At 45.3% G+C, this 19693-nt stretch overlaps 2 protein-coding genes across 2 annotated transcripts; both read right to left on the bottom strand.

Moving 5' to 3' along the window:
* Positions 1–1863: 1863 nt before the first annotated feature.
* LOC124019088 lies at positions 1864–10651 on the bottom strand (the record flags this gene model as incomplete). Its single annotated transcript, XM_046334447.1, has 4 exons — positions 10188–10651; positions 9669–9799; positions 9327–9488; positions 1864–2028 (listed from the first exon to the last, which is right to left on the bottom strand). Coding segments are annotated over exons 1-4 (714 nt in total), but the record flags the coding sequence as incomplete, so codon positions are not given.
* Positions 10652–17479: 6828 nt separating this feature from the next.
* Positions 17480–18930, bottom strand: LOC124019104. Its single transcript, XM_046334472.1, has one exon. It carries the CDS (start codon positions 18758–18760, stop codon positions 17906–17908), a length of 855 nt encoding a protein of 284 aa, XP_046190428.1. The 5' UTR covers positions 18761–18930; the 3' UTR covers positions 17480–17905.
* Between the last annotated feature and the right edge of the window lie 763 nt (positions 18931–19693).

Raw genomic sequence — 19693 nt, 5'->3', positions numbered from 1 at the left:
TAATGATTTGCTAATATCATCTCATGTGGATTTAGTTTGTTGTCATCTTGCTGCAAGTTTCTTCCATATGACATTCACCTATCCCTGGTCAGATCGTCCATTATTTTGTTAGTCGAGTCCACCATTATTTGGACACAGCTCTTGAAGCCATTTTTCTGTTGCTGTAACAATGCTTGTAGACATTTTTGTTGATTTACACTGTCCTCTCCAACCTTCTTTGACTTTGGGCGGCATGATAGTAGCAACATAGGCTAACGCTGGTACTCCAGTCAGCACAGCTCGCAGGGCCGATGGGAACAGTAACAAACAGCAGGGATTTAAACAGCCACAAACTCAGGACTATCCGCGGTCCCAGCCACAAGGGCTAATCGCGTTGCAGGCTGTGTTCAAATTGTCAAAGAAACCTGGCTAGCTTGATAGCTAGCAACTAGTCTAGCTGCGTCGCTAAGCAGCAGCTCTTCAGACTTCAGGGTTTGGCAGTGTCCCGGGAACAGAAAGTAGCCGTCCACAGCAACTGAGCTAACCACGTCACAGGATCCAAATTAAACAGGTAGGGTAGTTAAAAAACAAAAACAAAGGGACATTTTTCAGTAACACTTTTTTTTTTAACTGAGTGCTCTCTCATTCCACTTTCAGCATGCGTTGCACGCTGATGACATCACTATGCAAGCACTCAGGGGTGTGCCATTGCCACTTGAGCAGGCTGGAAATGCTGCAATCGGGCCTTGACGCTTTACAGAAAGACCTGGTTGGTTTAAAATGTGTAATTAATTGTAGGCCAGACTAAATACATGTTCTCTAATTCTCGCAAAAATGTTTCAGATGGGCTACAGTTCCCAATTGTAAATATCTGGGCATTTGGATTGGCAAAGATTTAATGTTCCAAAAAAAAGTTACGGATGAGCTAGTTAAAAAACTAAACTTGAAAGTGGGATTATTTTCTAGAAATAGATATTTCCTTTCCCGGAATAGCAGAAAGCAGATTGTACAGTCAACTTTTCTGATAGTTTTTGAAAACGGTGACACCATTTACAAGATTGACGCAGCCACTAGTTTTAAAACTTTAGACGCCGTCTACCATAGTGCCATTTGTTTTATCACAGGTGACAGTTTTAATATTCACCACTGCATCCTGTATCAAATTGGCTGGTCCTCATTAAAGTCCCGAAGATCACTTCATTACTCCTTATTTGTTTGTTTAATTGTTTACAAAGCTCTACTACACAAGCTTCCAACTTACCTAACTTTGTTGTTAAAGTATAAAAATCATGAGATACCAAACCCATTCATACGGTTGGTTAACACTTGAGTTTCCTCAGGTCTCCACCAAACTAGGTAAATCCACTTTTTGTTATAATGCACCTCATTGCTGGAACCAACTACAAAATACATTACAATTGGATGTTCTGGTGCCGCTCGGGCAATTTAAAATATTGATTGGGGGCCATCGTAACTTTTTCTTGAATATTTGTGTAATTCTGTATTTTTGTTTGTTTTACATTATATCGGATTTGATTATGAATTGTATAAGCAGGGCCCCCTTGTGAAAGAGACCCTGGTCGCAATGATGACTAAGTCAACATCAGGGCCGATATCTAGAAGGTGTCTCAGAGTAGGAGGGCTCATCTAGGATCAAATTTTATTGGTCACATACACAGATGTTATTGCGGTTATAGCGAAATACTTGTACGTCTCAGCGTAATAATGCTGATCTAGGATTAGGTCCCCATCTGTCTACATATCTTTATTCATTAGAATCTAAAAGGCTAAACAGATCCTAGGTCAGCTACCCTGCACTGAGAGGCTTTGTGGATACGAGCCCTGACCTAATAACATGCAGACAGTAGTTTACAGTGGGCTCACCTCAGTGAGACTGTGTGTGATCCTGTGGTGCTCAGCTGGATCCTCTGTGGGTTCAGGAGGTGTAGTCTGGTTGTCCTCTATGTCCATGGTCCCCTCAGGGTTCCCCAGACCCTCCTCACACCCCTCCTCCTTCACCAGCAGCACCTCTGGACCCTCCTCCTCTTCCTGGAAGAGACAGGTGATACAGATTACACAGACATACACTCCCTCAGGTACGTACACACAGATAAACACACTTTCAACATGGAGTGTTTACCCATCCCCACTACGTTTGAGTCCTATACTGTAGGGGCGGCAGCGTAGCCTAGTGGTTAGAGCATTGGACTAGTAACCGGAAGGTTGCGAGTTCAAACCCCCGAGCTGACAAGGTACCGTCATTGAAAATAAGAATGTGTTCTTAACTGACTTGCCTGGTTAAATAAAGGTACATTTTAAAAAATTAAAAAAACAGAATGACTTCATTGTTGTTAAACCCATCATAGTGGACATGTTGTGGGTAAAAAATGATTCAGCTGTGATAAGTTCTAAGTCACCACCAGACAAACCTGACTAAACTATTTTGAGGTGTTCAGTAGGTGTTTGTTAGTGTGTAGGTATATTTAGTAAGTGTATATTGGTTATAAAGCACTGTCAGGTATATGCAGAATAGGGTGAACTAAAGAAAGTCTCAAAGTCTGCATGAAAAGTCCCATTTTGTATTTATTAAACACAAGTTTTAAATACACCATATGAAAACCACATATACATGTATCAACTACAAATGTCCATGATAAACTACATAAATTCTCATTAAAAAGTGTCTTGGGAAAGAAATGAAGTAGTTGAATGGAAGTAATGAAATAGGCATTTATGAACGTCAGAGCCTATACAATACAAACAATATATAAACATACTTTTTAGGCTTATATGCCTAGGGCTGGGCGATACAGCCTAAAAATCATTTAGATTTTTTTCAAACTTATGGGTGATTCATGATCTATATCTCAATTTTCTAAAGTTCTAAATAAGCTTTGTTGCACAATTAAAAAAGGTCAATACAACGAATTTCAAACAGTCACAAATAAATCTAATTAATTCAGGGTTTGTAAAATTATACCTAGGCTAAATATGACCTTCCACAACCATAAGACCCACAAATAATGTAATTATTTTATCAAAATATTTTAAAACAGCTTTTTTTTGCATTAATCACTGACCTAGCTTTCAAGTCTATGAAAATGAAATTTATGTTACAAATTTAACCAGAACCCTGCATAACATGCATTCACTAATAATGACTATCTCCTTGTAGCTGAAAATTAACACCAGTCTCATAAACAATCTCCACGTTCTAGTGAGTAGCCAGCTAATCTTTATATTTCAAGTCTAGCCAACTTCAAATCAAAGTTATTGGTTCACTTGGATCTATTTGCTTGCTACCAAGGCAGATCAGTTGAAGTGTGATGATTACACCCTCCTGTCCATCTCCAACTGTTTGAACAACATAACCTGTTCACTTTGTTTAGATATTGAGAGTTGCCAATTCCTTTTATGAATGTATTTTTTTTCTTTACATACATACATTGCACATTTATAAAACACAGACTAGACAGCAAGCACATGTGTGCTATGTGGCTAAAATACAGCTAGCGGTACGTAGTACCAAAATACAGAGATTGTGACAGAATATTAATTTTCCACAATCATGTTTTTTTAACTATATTTTTTTACCCCTTCTCCCCAATTTTGTGGTATCAATTGGTAGTTACAGTCTTTTCCCATCGCAGCAACTCAGATTCAACCACAAAGACCAGGGAGGTTTTCCAATGCCTCGCAAATAAGGGCACCCCGGTAGATGGGTAAAACATTTTAAAAAGCAGACATTGAATATACCTTCCAGCATGGTAAAGTTATGAATTACACTTTGGATACACTCAGTCACAACAAATATATAGGCGTTCTTTCCAACTCAGTTGCTGGAGAAGAAGGAAACCGCTCAGGAACTTCATCACAAGGCCAATTGTGACTTTTAAACAGTTACAGAGTTTTATGGCTGAGAGAAGAAAACTGAGTATGGATCAACAACATTATAGTTAATCCACAACACTAACGCAAATGACAGAGTGAAAAGGAAGCCTGCACAGGATAAAAATATTCCAAAACATGCCTCCTGTTTGCAATAAGGCACTAAAGTAATACTGCAAAAAAATATGGCAAAGAAATAAAAGTCCTGAATGCATACATCACTGAATACATCACTGAGTAACACATATTTTCAAGCATGGTGATGGCCACATCATGTTATGGGTTAGCTTGTAAATTGGCAAAGGACTACGGAATAGAGCTAGGCGCAGGCAAATGCCTAGTGGAAAACCTGGTTCAGTTTGCTTTCCAACAGACACTGGGAAGGAGTTCACCTTTCAGAAGGACAATAACCCAAAACACAAGGCCAAATATATACTGGAGTTGCTTACCAAGATGACGTTGAATGTTCCTGAGGGGCCTAAATACAGTTTTGACTTAAATCTACTTAAATCTATTGCAAGACTTGAAAATGGCTGTGGAGCAATTATCAACAACTAACTTGGCAGAGTTTGAAGAATTAAAAACTTATGTGCAAATATTGTACAATCCAGGTGTGGAAAGATCTTAGACACTCAAAGCTGTAATCGCTGTGATTCTAACATGCATTGACTTAGGGGTGTGAATACTTTTGTAAATTAGATATTTCTGTATTTTCATTATGGGTTATTGTGCATTTTCATTATGGGGTATTGTGAATTTTCATTATGGGGTATTGTGAATTTTCATTATGGGGTATTGTGTAGATGGTCGAGTTATTATATTTTGAATCCATTTTGAATTCAGGCTGTAACAAAATATGGAATAATAAGTCAAGGGCTATGAATACTTTCTAAAGGCACTGTAGAATGCAAAATATATATACAAATAAAAACAAAATTCTTGTGATACATGCATTTCAAACATTAATTTGAATTAATTGGATATAATCGCCCAGCCCTATACAGTTGAAGTCAGAGGTTTACATACAGTTGGAGTCATTAAAACTCATTTTCCAACCACTCCTCAAATTTCTTGTTAACAAACTATAGTTTTGGAAAGTCGGTTAGGACATCTACTTTGTGCATGACACAAGTCATTTTTCCAACAATTGTTTACAGTCAGATTATATCACTTATAATTCAATGTATCACAATTCCAGTGGGTCAGAAGTTGACTGTGCCATTAAACAGCTTGGAAAATCCCCCAAAATTAGGTCATGGCTTTAGAAGTTTCTGTTAGGCTAATTGACATCATTTGAGTCAATTGGAGGTGTACCTGTGGATGTATTTCAAGGCCTACCTTCAAACACACTGCCTCTTTAATTGACATCACGGGAAAATCAAAATAAATCAGCCAAGACCTCAGAAAAAACATTGTAGACCTCCACAAGTCAAGTTCATCTTTGGGAACAACTTCCAAATGCCTGAATGTACCATGTACATCTGTACAAACAATAGTACGCAAGTATAAAACCCATGGGACCACGCAGCCGTCATACCGCTCAGGAAGGAGACGCGTTCTGTCTCCTGGAGATGAACGTACTTTGGTAAGAAAAGTGCAAATCAATCCCAGAACAACAGCAAAGGACCTTGTGAAGATCCTGGAGGAAACAGGTGCAAAAGTATCTATATCCACAGTAAAACAAGTCCTACATCGACATAACCTGAAAGGCAGCTCAGCAAGGGAGTAGCCCCTGCTCCAAAACCACCATAAAAATGCAAGACTACGGTTTACAACTGCACATGGGGACAAAGATCGTACTTTTTTGAGAAATGTCCCCTGGTCTGATGAAACAGAACTAGAACTGTTTGGCCATAACGACCATCGTTATGTTTGGAGGAAAAAGGGGGAGGCTTGCAAGCCGAAGAAAACCATCCCAACCGTGAAGCACGGGGGTGGCAGCATCATGTTGTGGGGGTGTTTTTCTGCAGGAGGGACTGGTGCACTTCACAAAACAGATGACTTCATGAGGAAGGAAAATTATGTGGATATATTGAAGCAACATCTCAAGGCATCAGTCAGGAAGTTAAAGCTTGGTCACAAATGGGTCTTCTAAATGGACAATGACCCAAAGCATACTTCCAAAGTTGTGGTAAAATGGTTTAAGGACATCAAAGTCAATGTATTGGAGTGGCCATCACAAAGCCCTGACCTCAATCCTATAGAACATTTGTGGGCAGAACTGAAAAAGCGTATGTGAGCAAGAAGGCCTACAAACTTGACTCGGTTACACCAGCTCTGTCAGGAGGAATGTGCCAAAATTCACCCAGCTTATTGTGGGAAGCTTGTGGAAGGCTACCTGAAATGTTTTACCCAAGTTAAACAATTTAAAGGCAATGCTACCAAATACTAATTGAGTGTATGTAAACTTCTGACCCACTAGGAATGAGAAGAAATAAAAGCTGAAATAAATCACTCTACTATTATTCTGACATTTCCCATTCTTAAAATAAAGTGGTGATCCTAACTGACCTAACAGGGAATTTTTACCAGGATTAAATGTCAGCAATTGTGAAAAACTGAGTTTAAATGTACTTGGCTAAGGTCTATGTAAACTTCCAACTTCAACTGTACATGCCTTATAGACTGCTCAAAAAAATAAAGGGAACACTTAAACAACACAATGTAACTCCAAGTCAATCACACTTCTGTGAAATCAAACTGTCCACTTAGGAAGCAACACTGATTGACAATAAATTCCACATGCTGTTGTGCAAATGGAATAGAAAACAGGTGGAAATTATAGGTAATTAGCAAGACACCCCCAATAAAGGAGTGGTTCTGCAGGTGGTGACCACAGACCACTTTTCAGTTCCTATGCTTCCTGGCTGATGTTTTGGTCACTTTTGAATGCTGGTGGTGCTTTCTTTCTTGTGGTAGCATGAGACGGAGTCTACAACCCACACAAGTGGCTCAGGTAGTGCAGCTCATCCAGGATGGCACATCAATGCGAGCTGTGGCAAGAAGGTTTGCTGTGTCTGTCAGCGTAGTGTCCAGAGCATGGAGACGCTACCAGGAGACAGGCCAGTACATCAGGAGATGTGGAGGAGGCCGTAGGAGGGCAACAACCCAGCAGCAGGACCGCTACCTCCGCCTTTGTGCAAGGAGGAGCACTGCCAAAGCCGTGCAAAATGACCTCCAGCAGGCCAAATGTGCATGTGTCTGCTCAAACGGTCAGAAACAGACTCCATGAGGGTGGTATGAGGGCCCGACATCCACAGGTGGGGGTTGTGCTTACAGCCCAACACCGTGCAGGACGTTTGGCATTTGCCAGAGAACACCTAAAAGGTTGGCAAATTCGCCACTGGCGCCCTGTGCTCTTCACAGATGAAAGCAGGTTCACACTGAGCACATGTAACAGACGTGACAGAGTCTGGAGACGCTGTGGAGAATGTTCTGCTGCCTGCAACATCCTCCAGCATGACAGGTTTGGCGGTGGGTCAGTCATGGTGTGGGGTGACATTTCTTTGGGGGGCCGCACAGCGCTCCATGTGCTCGCCAGAGGTAGCCTGACTGCCATTAGGTACCGAGATGAGATCCTCAGACCCCTTGTGAGACCATATGCTGGTCCTGGGTTCCTCCTAATGCAAGACAATGCTAGACCTCATGTGGCTGGAGTGTGTCAGCAGTTCCTGCAAGAGGAAGGCATTGATGCTATGGACCACCCGTTCCCCAGACCTGAATCCAATTGAGCACATCTGGGACATCATGTCTCGCTCCATCCACCAACGCCACGCCACATTGCACCACAGACTTTAGTCCAGGAGGAGATCCCTCAGGAGACCATCCGCCACCTGATCAGGAGTATGCCCAGGCGTTGTAGGGAGGTCACACAGGCACATGGAGGCCACACACACTACTGAGCCTCATTTTGACTTGTTTTAAGGACATTACATCAAAGTTGGATCAGCCTGTAGTGTGGTTTTCCACTTTAATTCTAAGTGTGACTTCAAATCCAGACCTCCATGGGTTGATAAATTTGATTTCCATTGATAATTTGTGTCGTGTTGTTGTCAGCACATTCAACTATGTAAAGAAAAAAGTATTGAATAAGAATATTTCATTCATTCAGATCGAGGATGTGTTATTTTAGTGTTCCCTTTATTTTTTTGAGCAGTGTATATATATATATATATATATATATATATATATATATATATATATATATATATATATATATAGACAACGTTGGATGCAATAATCTACACTGAAATCGGTAACTCTTGTAATTGCAAATGAGTCTGTGGATCTTTTTCGTGCCGACAACAATGACAATTCAGCTTTGTCTTTAATGCAGGGTTTGATCGAACTGTCAGAAGCTACCGAGTGGAATGTTTTTTCTTCTGGTATCTCCTCTCTGAGAACCTCTTCCCGCAGTGCGTACAGGCAAACAGCCTCTCTACCATATGGACCTTCAGGTGCATCTTCAGCTGTTGCAAGAATCTCTTCTGACAATGGGGTCAGCTGTATTATTTCTACCCTGTGTGGACCCTCTGGTGTCTCTTCAGGTGACCAGCCTGGGCAAAGGCCATGGGACACTGGGTACAGCTGAAGGGTTTCTCCCCCGTATGGACTCTCTGGTGCCTCTTCAGGTCACCAGCCTGAGCGAAGGCCATGGGACACTGGGTACAGCTGAAGGGTTTCACCCCAGTGTGGACCCTCTGGTGGATCTCCACCTTCTGGGGACAGCTGAAGCCTTTGTTACAGAAAATGCAGAGGAACCGTTTCTCTTTACTTTTGCCTGATGTTGCTCCTCCACGCCGAGCCTGGGCACTAGCCCTGTCGTTTGAGTTCAATCCCTTATCGAAAAGGACGAGGCGGTGTGGATCAGTAGGCCCCATTGATCTGGACACTGGGTCACAATTCCTGAACGTGTGTAAAGGGGAGTGGGTAGCGACATTTTGATTTGTCTCTAAGCTTTCCCTGTAATCTAAGAAATCTCTGCCCTGTGTGAGTCCATCTCCTAGGTGACTATCTGCATTCCATGTGGGAGGAACGTCGCCCTCCACTTTCACAGTCACTTCATCTACGCCCAGAACCTTGCCCTTCTCATCTAGGCACCCTTCAGAGTATGCACTACTACTGTACTCGTTCCAGTCCCTTCTAGACAGATCAGTCCGTGTCTCTAAACCCAAGGATATGTTACCAGGGTCCATTTCTGTAGCATAAGAACAAGACGGTTCATCCCCGCCAGTGTCTAACGAGTCACCATCAACATCCGCATGGGAATGAACAGTCCTCTGGTTCTGGTGAAATACTGGTAAATACTCTGAGCCAGGAGGACAGCCCAGTCTCCCCAGGCCCAGTATCTCTGGGCCTGATGATCTGTGTTCAGATCCTCTGTGTAATTGCATTTGTGTTACAGTTAAAGTCTCGGTGTCTGTCTCAGACTTGAGGACGGCGATCGGCGTTCCACTGACCTCCGTGATGCTGTGTCTGGTCCTGGGCTGCGCAGTGGTGGGGTCCTTCGTGGCTACAGGGGGCTCTCCAGCCGTTCCATTCTGGATGTCTCTGCTATGCCGTGGGTCCTGCTTTCCTTCAGACCTCTCCTGCTTGACCCCAGGACCTGCAGCCTCTGTAGACTGACACAAGAAGAGTGGAGGTTATTAACGGATAACAATGTCGTAGGGAAGTCTCACAAGCTCCCTTATGGCAGATAAAAGAGGATGGACATGTAAGCAAGTGAAAAGCTGAGGGGAGCCTTTCTGAAGTGAACTGGTCACATGATGCACTGTAATTTAATGTAACACTATTCCACTAACCTCTATCACGATAATGTTCTGTGGTGAGATTCCACTCCCCTCATCAACATTGATTAGTTGGTCATCTCTGCATGTATTGTGTCCCGCTGGATTCACAAAGCTCTTGTGGCCTCCAGTGAGATGTATTTCACCTGAGAGAATGATTGGGGAAAAGAGGTGGTTTAGGTGTTGTCAATGGTATATTGTACACTATTCACACTCTCTAAAATTGACAAGGATGTAAAGTAGCAATTCTCATAACTTCTTGATATAATATTTACTGATTGATGTATTATATTCCATGCATAACACTGTTTTCATTGTGTAAATAGAATATGCAGTAAATCAAGAATCTGGTTAGAATATGATATGTCTTTGCGTAAAATAGCTTACTAATCAGGGGAATTATTGCACACTATCCAACAACTGACCAATACCTAATTATGTGTAATATACATCCGAACACAGAGCAGATTGGGGCGACAGTCACTAAACTATATATTAACGGTGACAGGCAGCGCAGCCTCCGCCAAAATGTACCTCTTGCCATTCTTCTGTGTCGGTCAAGGATCTTGACACTACTGGGACTGGCAACGACACGCTCCCGTGCCACCTTCAGTTCCAGTAGCTGTAGTTTCCTCCGTAATGCCCTGTTTTCTTTCTGGCTTTGAGTTATTTCCAAACGAAACACTGCATAGTCGTCATCTACGAGTTTACAGACCTCTGCCACGGCTGCATTCGCCAGCACCTCCATGATGGAGGCTATTTGAGTGTGAAAAACCATACAGTTAGCCATTGTTAGCTAACGTTACATAGATAACATCTATCAACCAAGTCGTCTTCAACGCAAATTAAACACTACATGGGGTACGTATGTGATGCTGTGCAGTTAAATTCGTTATATTTTGAGTTCCATTATGTTAATAAACGTATAAATAACAACAATAAAACCGCTAACGTGGAAATTGTTCATGGTCAATGTTCACTTCTTCGTCTCTGGTATAGTGTCGCCTTATTCTGAAACGTCACAGTGATCCTGGCGAGTTATCGGTTGCAATCGTATTTCTATTTCCGGCAACATTCGCGAAACGCTAGCGCGTGCTAGAGGCGGGAGGTGAAAGCTGCGAAAAAGCGGTACCTGAAAGATTAGTGGAATCTGTGTGGGTAGCTGGACAGGTAGGATGACTGACAGTGAAGGTGAACAGGTGGTCACGTGTCAGGTGACAGAGGAATGGATGAGACTGAGGCAGGAATTCCTTTGTGCTGCATCACAAAGGAAACAAATAACATGTATCCAATCAAATTCATAATCAAAGATCAAATCATACCATTCATTATTAACATAAGTTAGGGAGGTCAACAGTTCAGTTCATTAAGTCAATAGTAATCATCCGCGAGTCATTTAGGCTCGTAACTATTTATCATAACTCGAAAGAATACAAACAGTGAATGGTTATACAATCTATAATCCCCATTATCAAAGTCAATCAGTTAGCAAACAATGACATTTATCATTTCACTCTTTCAATTGTCTTCATGTGTACATATAATTAATTTCAATACACATGAACCATATCGATTGCATAATTGGCCAATGAGGATCCGTAGGTACGTGATCATTGACAATTCTCATTACACAATATGTTTGAAGCGTGCGCTCCAAGCCACGCTCCGCGGTAATAACTATTAACAGTAACTGAATGGCCCACTCTCCCGATCGCCACAGATAATTCAGATGAAAGGTAAGAGTCGGTCGACTGACGTGGATTCATGGACGCACAGAACTTCTGGATCAGATGAAGTTAAGGAAGAGAAAGCAGCGAGATAAGGCGATGGCAATTTCCTCCTTTTATGGAGTTGTCGGACATTTCCACCTGACCTAATTAAAGCGCCCAGCTGAGTAAATGGCAATGAATTAAAGGATTATTCCACCAACTCCATGGGCCTTTTCTACAGCCACCCCGGAAATTTGTTAAATTCCACACTCCTCAAAAAAGGCTCATTGCTCCCCGTCCTCTGTCATCTCGGGGAGTGGAAATAGTCGGGCAACTGGCTGGATATATGTCCGGTTCTTCACCTGGATCTCCACTGATCTAACACGACCATCGGTCCCAGGCATGGTCTTAGTTATACGGCCCACCAGTCAGGAGGCTCGAGTCAGCTGAGTGTCCACCATCATTACTACTTGGCCAGTTTCCAGGCTGGCCATTTCTCTCCACCATTTCCCTCTGTGCTGTAGACTTGGTAGGTAATCCCAAATGAATCGGGCCCAAAAATGGTCAGCTAAGATTTGGTTGTGTCGCCACCGGCGTCTTCCTACGAGGTTGGTATCAGCATACATGGCTTGAGGAAGTGACGCATCTCGGCATCCCATCAAGAGCATATTCGATGAAACCGGATCGGGGTCAGCGATGTCTGCAGAGAGATATCCCAAGGGTTTGGAGTTCAGAATCCCTTCCACCTCTATCAGGACGGTTGGCTTCCTCCAACCTGGCTTCTCCCGCCTTGAAGTTCGTACCTCTGTCAGCCAGGATCTCGTAGGGTTTCCCCCGTCGGGAGATAAACCGCCGTAGGGCCATGAGGAAGGCTTCAGTATCTAAACTCTCCAGTAGGTCCAGGTGGACACATCTGGTTGTCAAACACTTGAATGTGTTTGACAACCAGCGAGCAGGGGGTAAATCTGCCATTTTGGAAACCGTAGCTCCGGCCCGCCATCTCTGACATTCTACGCAGGCGTATTGGTGCTTACGAATGGCTCCTCGTCCTCCAATTATCCAGTACTTCCGCCTCATCTCCCCATAGACCCTCTCTGGCCCTGGGTGGAGAAGCCTCTCATCATAATTCTTGATGAGGAGCCTGGTAAGAGGGTGTCTGGAGTCAAGGATAATTGGGTGGATAGCATCTGGGTCCAAAACCTCTACTTGGAGCAGCCTCCCTCCGACTCTGATCACTCCAAGGATTGGATCATATTCTGGGGCAAGAGAGAGAAGACGGCTGTCCTTAGCCACTTCCCTTCCGGCTTTCAGAGCTTTTAACTCCTCAGGGAAGCTAATTGCTTGTGCTTGCTGGAGGAGTAGGGTCTCTGCCACGAGGGAGGTGGGTATAGAAGCCACCCCATCTGAGGTCTGGTTTGTGGCGGCGATCAGATCCGGCAGTGTTTGAGATTGTGTTAGGTCAGGGAGAGCCGTTGTTGGTTCCGTAGAGATGCTGTAGCATTGGGCGGACACATGAGCTTCAGTTGGTTGCGGAGGGGCCGCACGCCTGGGGGCTGTCGGCCATTCGTTCTCTGGTTGGGACAAAAATGGTGGTCCCAAGCACCAGCGATGGGGTTGAGCCAGTTCCTGAAGGGGTTTACCTCCAGTAATGTCATCAGCAGGATTGTTTATGCTATCAACATACCTCCAGTCCTGGACCTGTTAGGTCTTGGATTTCCGCAATGCGAGTTCCGACGAACACCTTATACCTGCAGGACTCCGACTTGAGCCAGGTCAATACAGTGGTCGAAACACTCCAGTAGATGACCCTTTGGATTGGCAAGGTGAGCTCGGCTCGCAAGGTAGAGGCCAACTGGGCTCCGGAAAGGGCAGCACTGAGTTCCAGCCTAGGCATTGACAACTGCTTCTTGGTTGCGACCCTGGACCTGGCCATGACAAAGGAGGCATGGGTGTGGCCTGACTTATACTCCACTCTAAGATAGGAAACAGCCCCATAAGCTCACTCCGAAGCGTCACAGAACACATGCAGTTCCAGGCATGATCCCAGTTGGTCAGCACAGGATGGTACATGACATCAGAGAGCTCCGTTAACTCCGTTTCCCAACAGATCCATCGTTCCACTAGGTCAGCCGGGTGGATTGGTTCATCCCAGTCCCTCTTGGTCTGCCATAGGTCCTGGACTAAGAATTTGGCCCGTGTTGTGTATGGCAGGATATACCCAAGGGGATCGTATTGACTGGCCAGGGTCCGATAGATGGTGCGCAGAGTGGGGGTTTCGGTACTTGGGGATGAGCGGTGCTTATACCCCAGGGTATCCGGTATGCAGCTCCACCTCAGTCCTAGAGTGGGCTCTTCTGGGTTAGCACCAGACTGCGTTAGCCATAGTTCACTGCTACTGGACCTAGCTTGTGGCGGGCGGTGCTGGATAACCTCCGCTCTGTTACTAGCCCACTGTCTGACCTCAAATCCCCCTTTGGACAGGAGATCCCGTACTTTATCAAGAAGTACTTTCGCTTCAGCCGTGGATGGGATGCTCTGTAAGCAGTTATCCACATAGAAGGAATTTTCCACTGAATCCAATACTTCTGGGTCACTGTCTGGATGCTCCCGTGCGTGTCTCTGCAGAGCGTATATGGCACAGCAAGGCCTGCAGGTGGTGCCAAATGGGAGCAAGGAAGGACCTAAGGTTGGTCCGGGGATTAGTCAGTCATTCAGGCTTTGACCAGCAGCTTGGAATGAACAGTTGAAGACAAGTCTATACTTCCCACCATGTTGCTGGATAACATGGTGAGGGAGATACCAGGATTCACGGAGTGCGTTTCCCTCTTCATGAGCTGTCACTTCAGTAACGTAGCCTTTCTTCACAAGGTTATGAATCTCTCGGTTATGAACTCTTGCAAGCTTAGGATTCTTCACCAGGCATCGCTCCGTTCCACGCAGTAGTGGGAGTACAGCCCGTGTCGTGGTTGCCAGAGGAGGATGGTTGGGCACCCGTAGCAGTGGGGTTGCATACCTGCGAATGCCATCCATTTCAGTGGTGGTGGTGCTCTTCTCCAGGAGGTCTAATGTATAGGAGGCATGTTTCGAGCGAGTGACCTCCTGTAGCTTCCGGTTGGAGAAGGTGTCCATCTTCCAGAGCATCTCAACTTTCCGAAGGAGGTCAGTGGCTGCACAGGGGAATGGATCTGGATTGCTTCTGGTGAAGAGGACTTGCTATGACTGTACAGCTTGGGTGGAGAGAAGTAGATGGGACGGACCTTGCACAGCCCAACCCAAGGATGTATGGACAGTAATGGGCCCTCCTTCTGGTCCAGCTCGTATAGGCTCAGTCGGGGTGACGAGATGTGGGTGGTCTGACCCAATCAGGATAAGTGGTGCTACTCTGGCCAGGTTAGGAAGAGGCAATCCTCGTAGATGAGGATATTGTTTCTGTAGAACACTTACCGGGCAGGAGTGCTCTGCGAGATTCAAGCCGTCTGCCGTGAAGGCATTGGTGATGTTATAGGCCACGTCCCTGTTTCCTGAAGGTGAAATGCTAAAGGTTACAGCAGAGCCTTTCATTTGGATAACATCATGTCGCACCGTTCTGAGATTAAGGGTCTCGGGGGTCCCCTCCAGGTTATGCTGACGGGTGGCCGCCGTGAGAATGATTGTTCTTTCTGACCCATCATCTAGAACGGCGAATGTATCAATGCTTCTCCCTTCACTTTGCAGAGTGACCTTGACCATCTTCAACATAACCCTTGGAGACCGGTTCTGCTGGTCGAGGTACAGCTCCTTTGCAGCTCCTACCATGAGCATACTCTGCTCCTTCTGTGCTTGGGGAATTAGATCATGCAACACGGTGAGATGGATTTCTTTACAGCCGTTGCAGGGTTTCCTCAATGTGCAGGTCTCCGCCTTATGGCTACGGGCACACTTGTAGCATCGCTCGCCTGAAGTGATCCAGGCCTTCAATTGAGTTTGAGTGAGCTTTTTTACCCTGGGGCATGAGCCAAGGAAGTGCCCCTTACTATTGCAATATTGCCCTGGTTGGTAATTGGCAGAAAGGCAAAGGAGTGAGGCTTTGTCCAGATGGAGGAATGCTAACTTGTGTCACTGGCATAGAGGGCATTGGCGGAGAGGCCTGTCTCCCGTGCTCCGTGTTGGCTGTTGACCCCGGAGCCTCCGGGGACTGTGTGCCATGCTGTACCAGAGTGGCAGATTGGGAAAGAAAGGCAGACAGGTCAGGTCCATGTGAAGGGGTGGTCACGTCAACTCCCTGTTCGTTCCTCTCCAGGAAGGATGAGACCATCCGTGCCTCCTCCAATTCCCTTCTGGCTTGACGGTGCCGTTGCTGCTGTGCCAGGTCCTTGGCAATGAATTCCCTTTCCTGTAGAGCTCTACTACGGGCCTGCACATCCAATTGGTGACATCGTTCATCAGCCTGTCGTTCCTCCTCAATCTGATGCTCAATTTCCTCCAAAGCTAATAGTTTCATCCTCTCTTGTAGGACAGCGGTCTGTGAATCGCTGAGGGCTAGTGAATGGCGGCTGACATGGCCACTTCCAAAGGGGTATCCACTGGTCGAACTCCCACTCCGTCTAGAGTGCTTCAACGATTTCCCATTAGTTAAGGAGTGAGCGGAGCCTGCCTCAGGAAGATGGTCGACCTGTGCGGTGGGAGTTACCTCCTCCATAGGTTCTTCATGTAGACCACTTTCCTGCTCCAAAGCAGTTTTCAGTCCTTGGCTCAGAGGGGATGGTTGGTGGCTGAAACGTACAGTTGATCCATCAACACTTTGAGCTCTGGTGGGCATGCCCTTTGATGTCGGAAACTCGACCACATAATCCTTAAGATAACCATGTGCTTGCCTGGTTCTTCTGGTGCTGCTGGTGGTTGAGGATGAAGCCTTTGTTGCTTTAGGCTTAGCTCCTGGATATTTCCTTTGTTCCAAGACCTTTCCCTCAGCTGCTCTCTCCTCTTCTCTTCTTCCTTCCAGTGGAAACAATTCTTCCCTCTCCGCCTCCATTTCCTTTTCACCTGTCTTTGGTTCAGTCATCATCCGGCTCGAAGGACCATTGAAAGATTAGTGGAATCTGTGTGGGTAGCTGGACAGGTAGGATGACTGACAGTGAAGGTGAACAGGTGGTCACGTGTCAGGTGACAGAGGAATGGATGAGACTGAGGCAGGAATCACAAAGTGCTGCATCACAAAGGAAACAAATAACATGTATCCAATCAAATTCATAATCAAAGATCAAATCATACCATTCATTATTAACATAAGTTAGGGAGGTCAACAGTTCAGTTCATTAAATCAATAGTAATCATCCGCGAGTCATTTAGGCTCGTAACTATTTATCATAAATCATGAAAGAATACAAACAGTGAATGGTTATACAGATGGGAGCGATCAATTCACAAATGGTGTCCAGGGCACAGCTGGGAGCTGAGGGGGGTCGGTAAGCAGGCGGCAACAGTGAGAGACTTGTTTCTGGAGAGAGTAATTTTTAAAATTAGTAGTTCGAACTGTTTGGGAACGTTGTGGGTACCTGTGGTTACCTAATTGTCTAGCAGCAAAAACATTTTTCAGACACAATTTTGTTGTTGTGTGCTTGTTTAAGTCCATTACAAAACTACATTTAAGAAACATTGCCAGCTCCCAAGTATTCTCACTATTTTGACAAACGTAATATTGTTCTTCACTCATGCCCATTTTCATGAAGGCGCTAACGTTAGCCACATAAGTGCTAGCTAATTACCAACCAAAACATTGACATTAAACTAGCCAAAACCAACAACACACTATAAACTAAAGCAACGGACTATACAAAAAAAAGTTAAATGTCTTACCTGTGATGACATTTTTTCCACACAGATAGCTAACGTTAACGTGTAGCCTACTTGGAGACCGGTTCCCCACAATTGTCCATTCTTCAACACCAAATAAATAGCCTGAAGCAGGAATGAACGTAAGGCTGTATGGTCCAGTACAGGCTCCAAGTAAAATAAATAGTGGGGGTACGCCGTCCCGGTAAAACATGAGCCTATCACAATAATGAAAACAAAATGTCAAGAAAGCTGTAGGGTATTACACCATTTTTATTTTATTTTTAATTTGAAAAGTTTTATTGACACAATTCCTTTAAAAGTAGCTCATATATTTTTTACATCATTTTTTCACATAAAAATGTCAACAAAGCATAAAACACAGCATTTGAAAGTTACATTTAAATTTGCTAAAGAGTACATGTTGTTAAAACCAATGAAAACAACTTTCCTTGTAAAAACATCAAATCTGTAAAAACCATTTAAAATGTGTACTAATGATCTAACAAAGGTAAAACATTTTTTAAGACATGAAAAACATGTTAAAAAGCCACTTTGTTAAAAGGCTGTCTTCGGTCCCTTGTACAGGAGCAGGGTGAGTCTTTATCAAGCTCACCTCATCCTGCTCTTCTGAATAGGTCATCGTCCCGTCCTTCGGGGCCCAGAGGAGATCCCTCCCCTAGGCGCATCGTCCTAGGCGCCGCAGCACTGTCAGGCCGTGGCCGCCGGGACCTAGGGTGTTGTGGGGGACCCTTCGCCTGGGGTCGAGGCCCCCTTCCATCCGTACCACCCCAGGGCTTCCGTGGCTACCATGGCCACTGCCTGGGGGGTGGTCTCTACGTTTTTCGCTACCAGCAGGTTACGGGAGGACCACAGTGCTTCATTCAGACACGTGAGGGTGAGCTGAGGTGTTAGGTCCTCCCCTGCTGGCAGACACGAGGTGATCAGGGGGCCTGCTTCCTTCCACAGGTCCTTGGCGGCTCTGCACTCCCAGAGCATGTGCCTCACCGACTCTTCTTGGCCGCAGCCTGGTCGGGGGCACGCGGATGTCCTCGCCATGCCCCGTGAGTGCATAACGGCCCTGACCGGGAGGATCTCGTGGGCGACCATCCAGGACAGGTCCCGATGCCGGTTCAGGAGAGCAGGATGGGCCACGTTGCGCCAAACCGTTGTGGGCTCACCTATAGCGAACCCGCGCACTGGACACACTGGTTCACGATCCTGCACAAGAGAGAGAAGAGAGCGGTGTTTTGTTAAGACCGTGACTGTTTCTTTTTCCAGTTTAAAATGTCTTAAAAACTTCTGGAGCTGGACGTAGTGCGGGGGTAGCAGGAAAGAGACTGGGGCTTGCAGGTCGACCTGGATCAGCCTCAGAGTCCTGAGGTAAGATCCCAGCCAGAACCGTGCGAGGGCCTGAGTCTTGTTGTTGACCGGGGAGGTGGCAAGAGTCAGATGTAACGCTGTGTAGCGGCTGCCCAGGAACAAGTAGAGGTCAGGCAAGCCTTTCCCCCCCTTGGACCTGGGCCTCTTGACCACCTCCCTCATTAGCCTCTCCCACTTGCTTCCCCACAGGAAGTAAAAAATCATCCTCTCTAGGTCTAAAATACTCCTTCGAGGGGGGATAAAAACAAAACTGATTAATAAAAGCACAGGTAAAATCACATGATTAAAACCTTGCCCTCAAAAGTCAGCTGTCGTAGTCCCCAAAAACCCAGTCTCTGTCTTACTGTCCCCAGGATTCCACTCCAGTTACCGCTCCCTCCTCCCCCCGGTCAAACTTTACCCCCAGTACCCTTATGTCCGTCAGTTTAACTGTCAGAGGTAGTCTGGTCAAGTCTGGGTCTGCCCACGGTCCAAAGAATTGGGCCTCTGTCTTGTCTCTGTTCGCCCCGGAGGCTCGTCCGTACCAGTCAGTCCTGTCCAGAGTCCTGTCGACGGATAAAAGGTCGGTACATAAAATGTTGACGTTGTCCATGTAAATGACACACTTGGCGGTCATCCCCCCACTCCCCGGGATACCCACCCCACTGATCCATTGGTCCCTTCTCAAGTCCTGTGCCAGTGGTTCAATACAGGCCACGAACAGAAGAGGAGAGAACGGACAGCCCTGACAGACGCCACAGTGTACTCCCACTGCTTTTGACAGATGCCCATTTACAAGGATTTTGCTGGTGATGTCCCCATACAGCAGTCCCACCCAAGCTAAGAACCTGTCCGGGAAACCCATTTTTTGCAGTACCTTAAAGAGGTACTGGTGCGAGACCCGATCAAAAGCTTTTTCAAAATCTAAATTTAGGACTACAAGCCGCATGTTTCTGTCTCTCGCATAACAGATGGCATCTCGGATCAGTCCGTGATCTTCCTTCCGGGCACGGCACAGGTTTGGTCCGGGTGGATCACCTCCCCTAAAACAGAAGAGATTCTGAGTGTTAAAACCTTGGTAAAAAGTTTACAATCAAAGTTTAAAAGGGTTATCGGTCTCCAGTTCTTCAGGTCCGTCCTGGCATTTTTCTTATATAA

The sequence above is a fragment of the Oncorhynchus gorbuscha genome, unplaced genomic scaffold (assembly GCF_021184085.1).
Source record: "Oncorhynchus gorbuscha isolate QuinsamMale2020 ecotype Even-year unplaced genomic scaffold, OgorEven_v1.0 Un_scaffold_7:::fragment_2:::debris, whole genome shotgun sequence".
NCBI classification, from domain to species: domain Eukaryota; kingdom Metazoa; phylum Chordata; class Actinopteri; order Salmoniformes; family Salmonidae; genus Oncorhynchus; species Oncorhynchus gorbuscha.
Note: the sequence above shows the minus strand (reverse complement) of the source record. Positions and strands in the feature narration are given on the sequence as shown.

Bases quoted from the DNA above. Each gene is read 5' to 3' on its own strand.
- LOC124019104 (XM_046334472.1), bottom strand. From the start codon at position 18,760: ATGATTTTTTACTTCCTGTGGGGAAGCAAGTGGGAGAGGCTAATGAGG.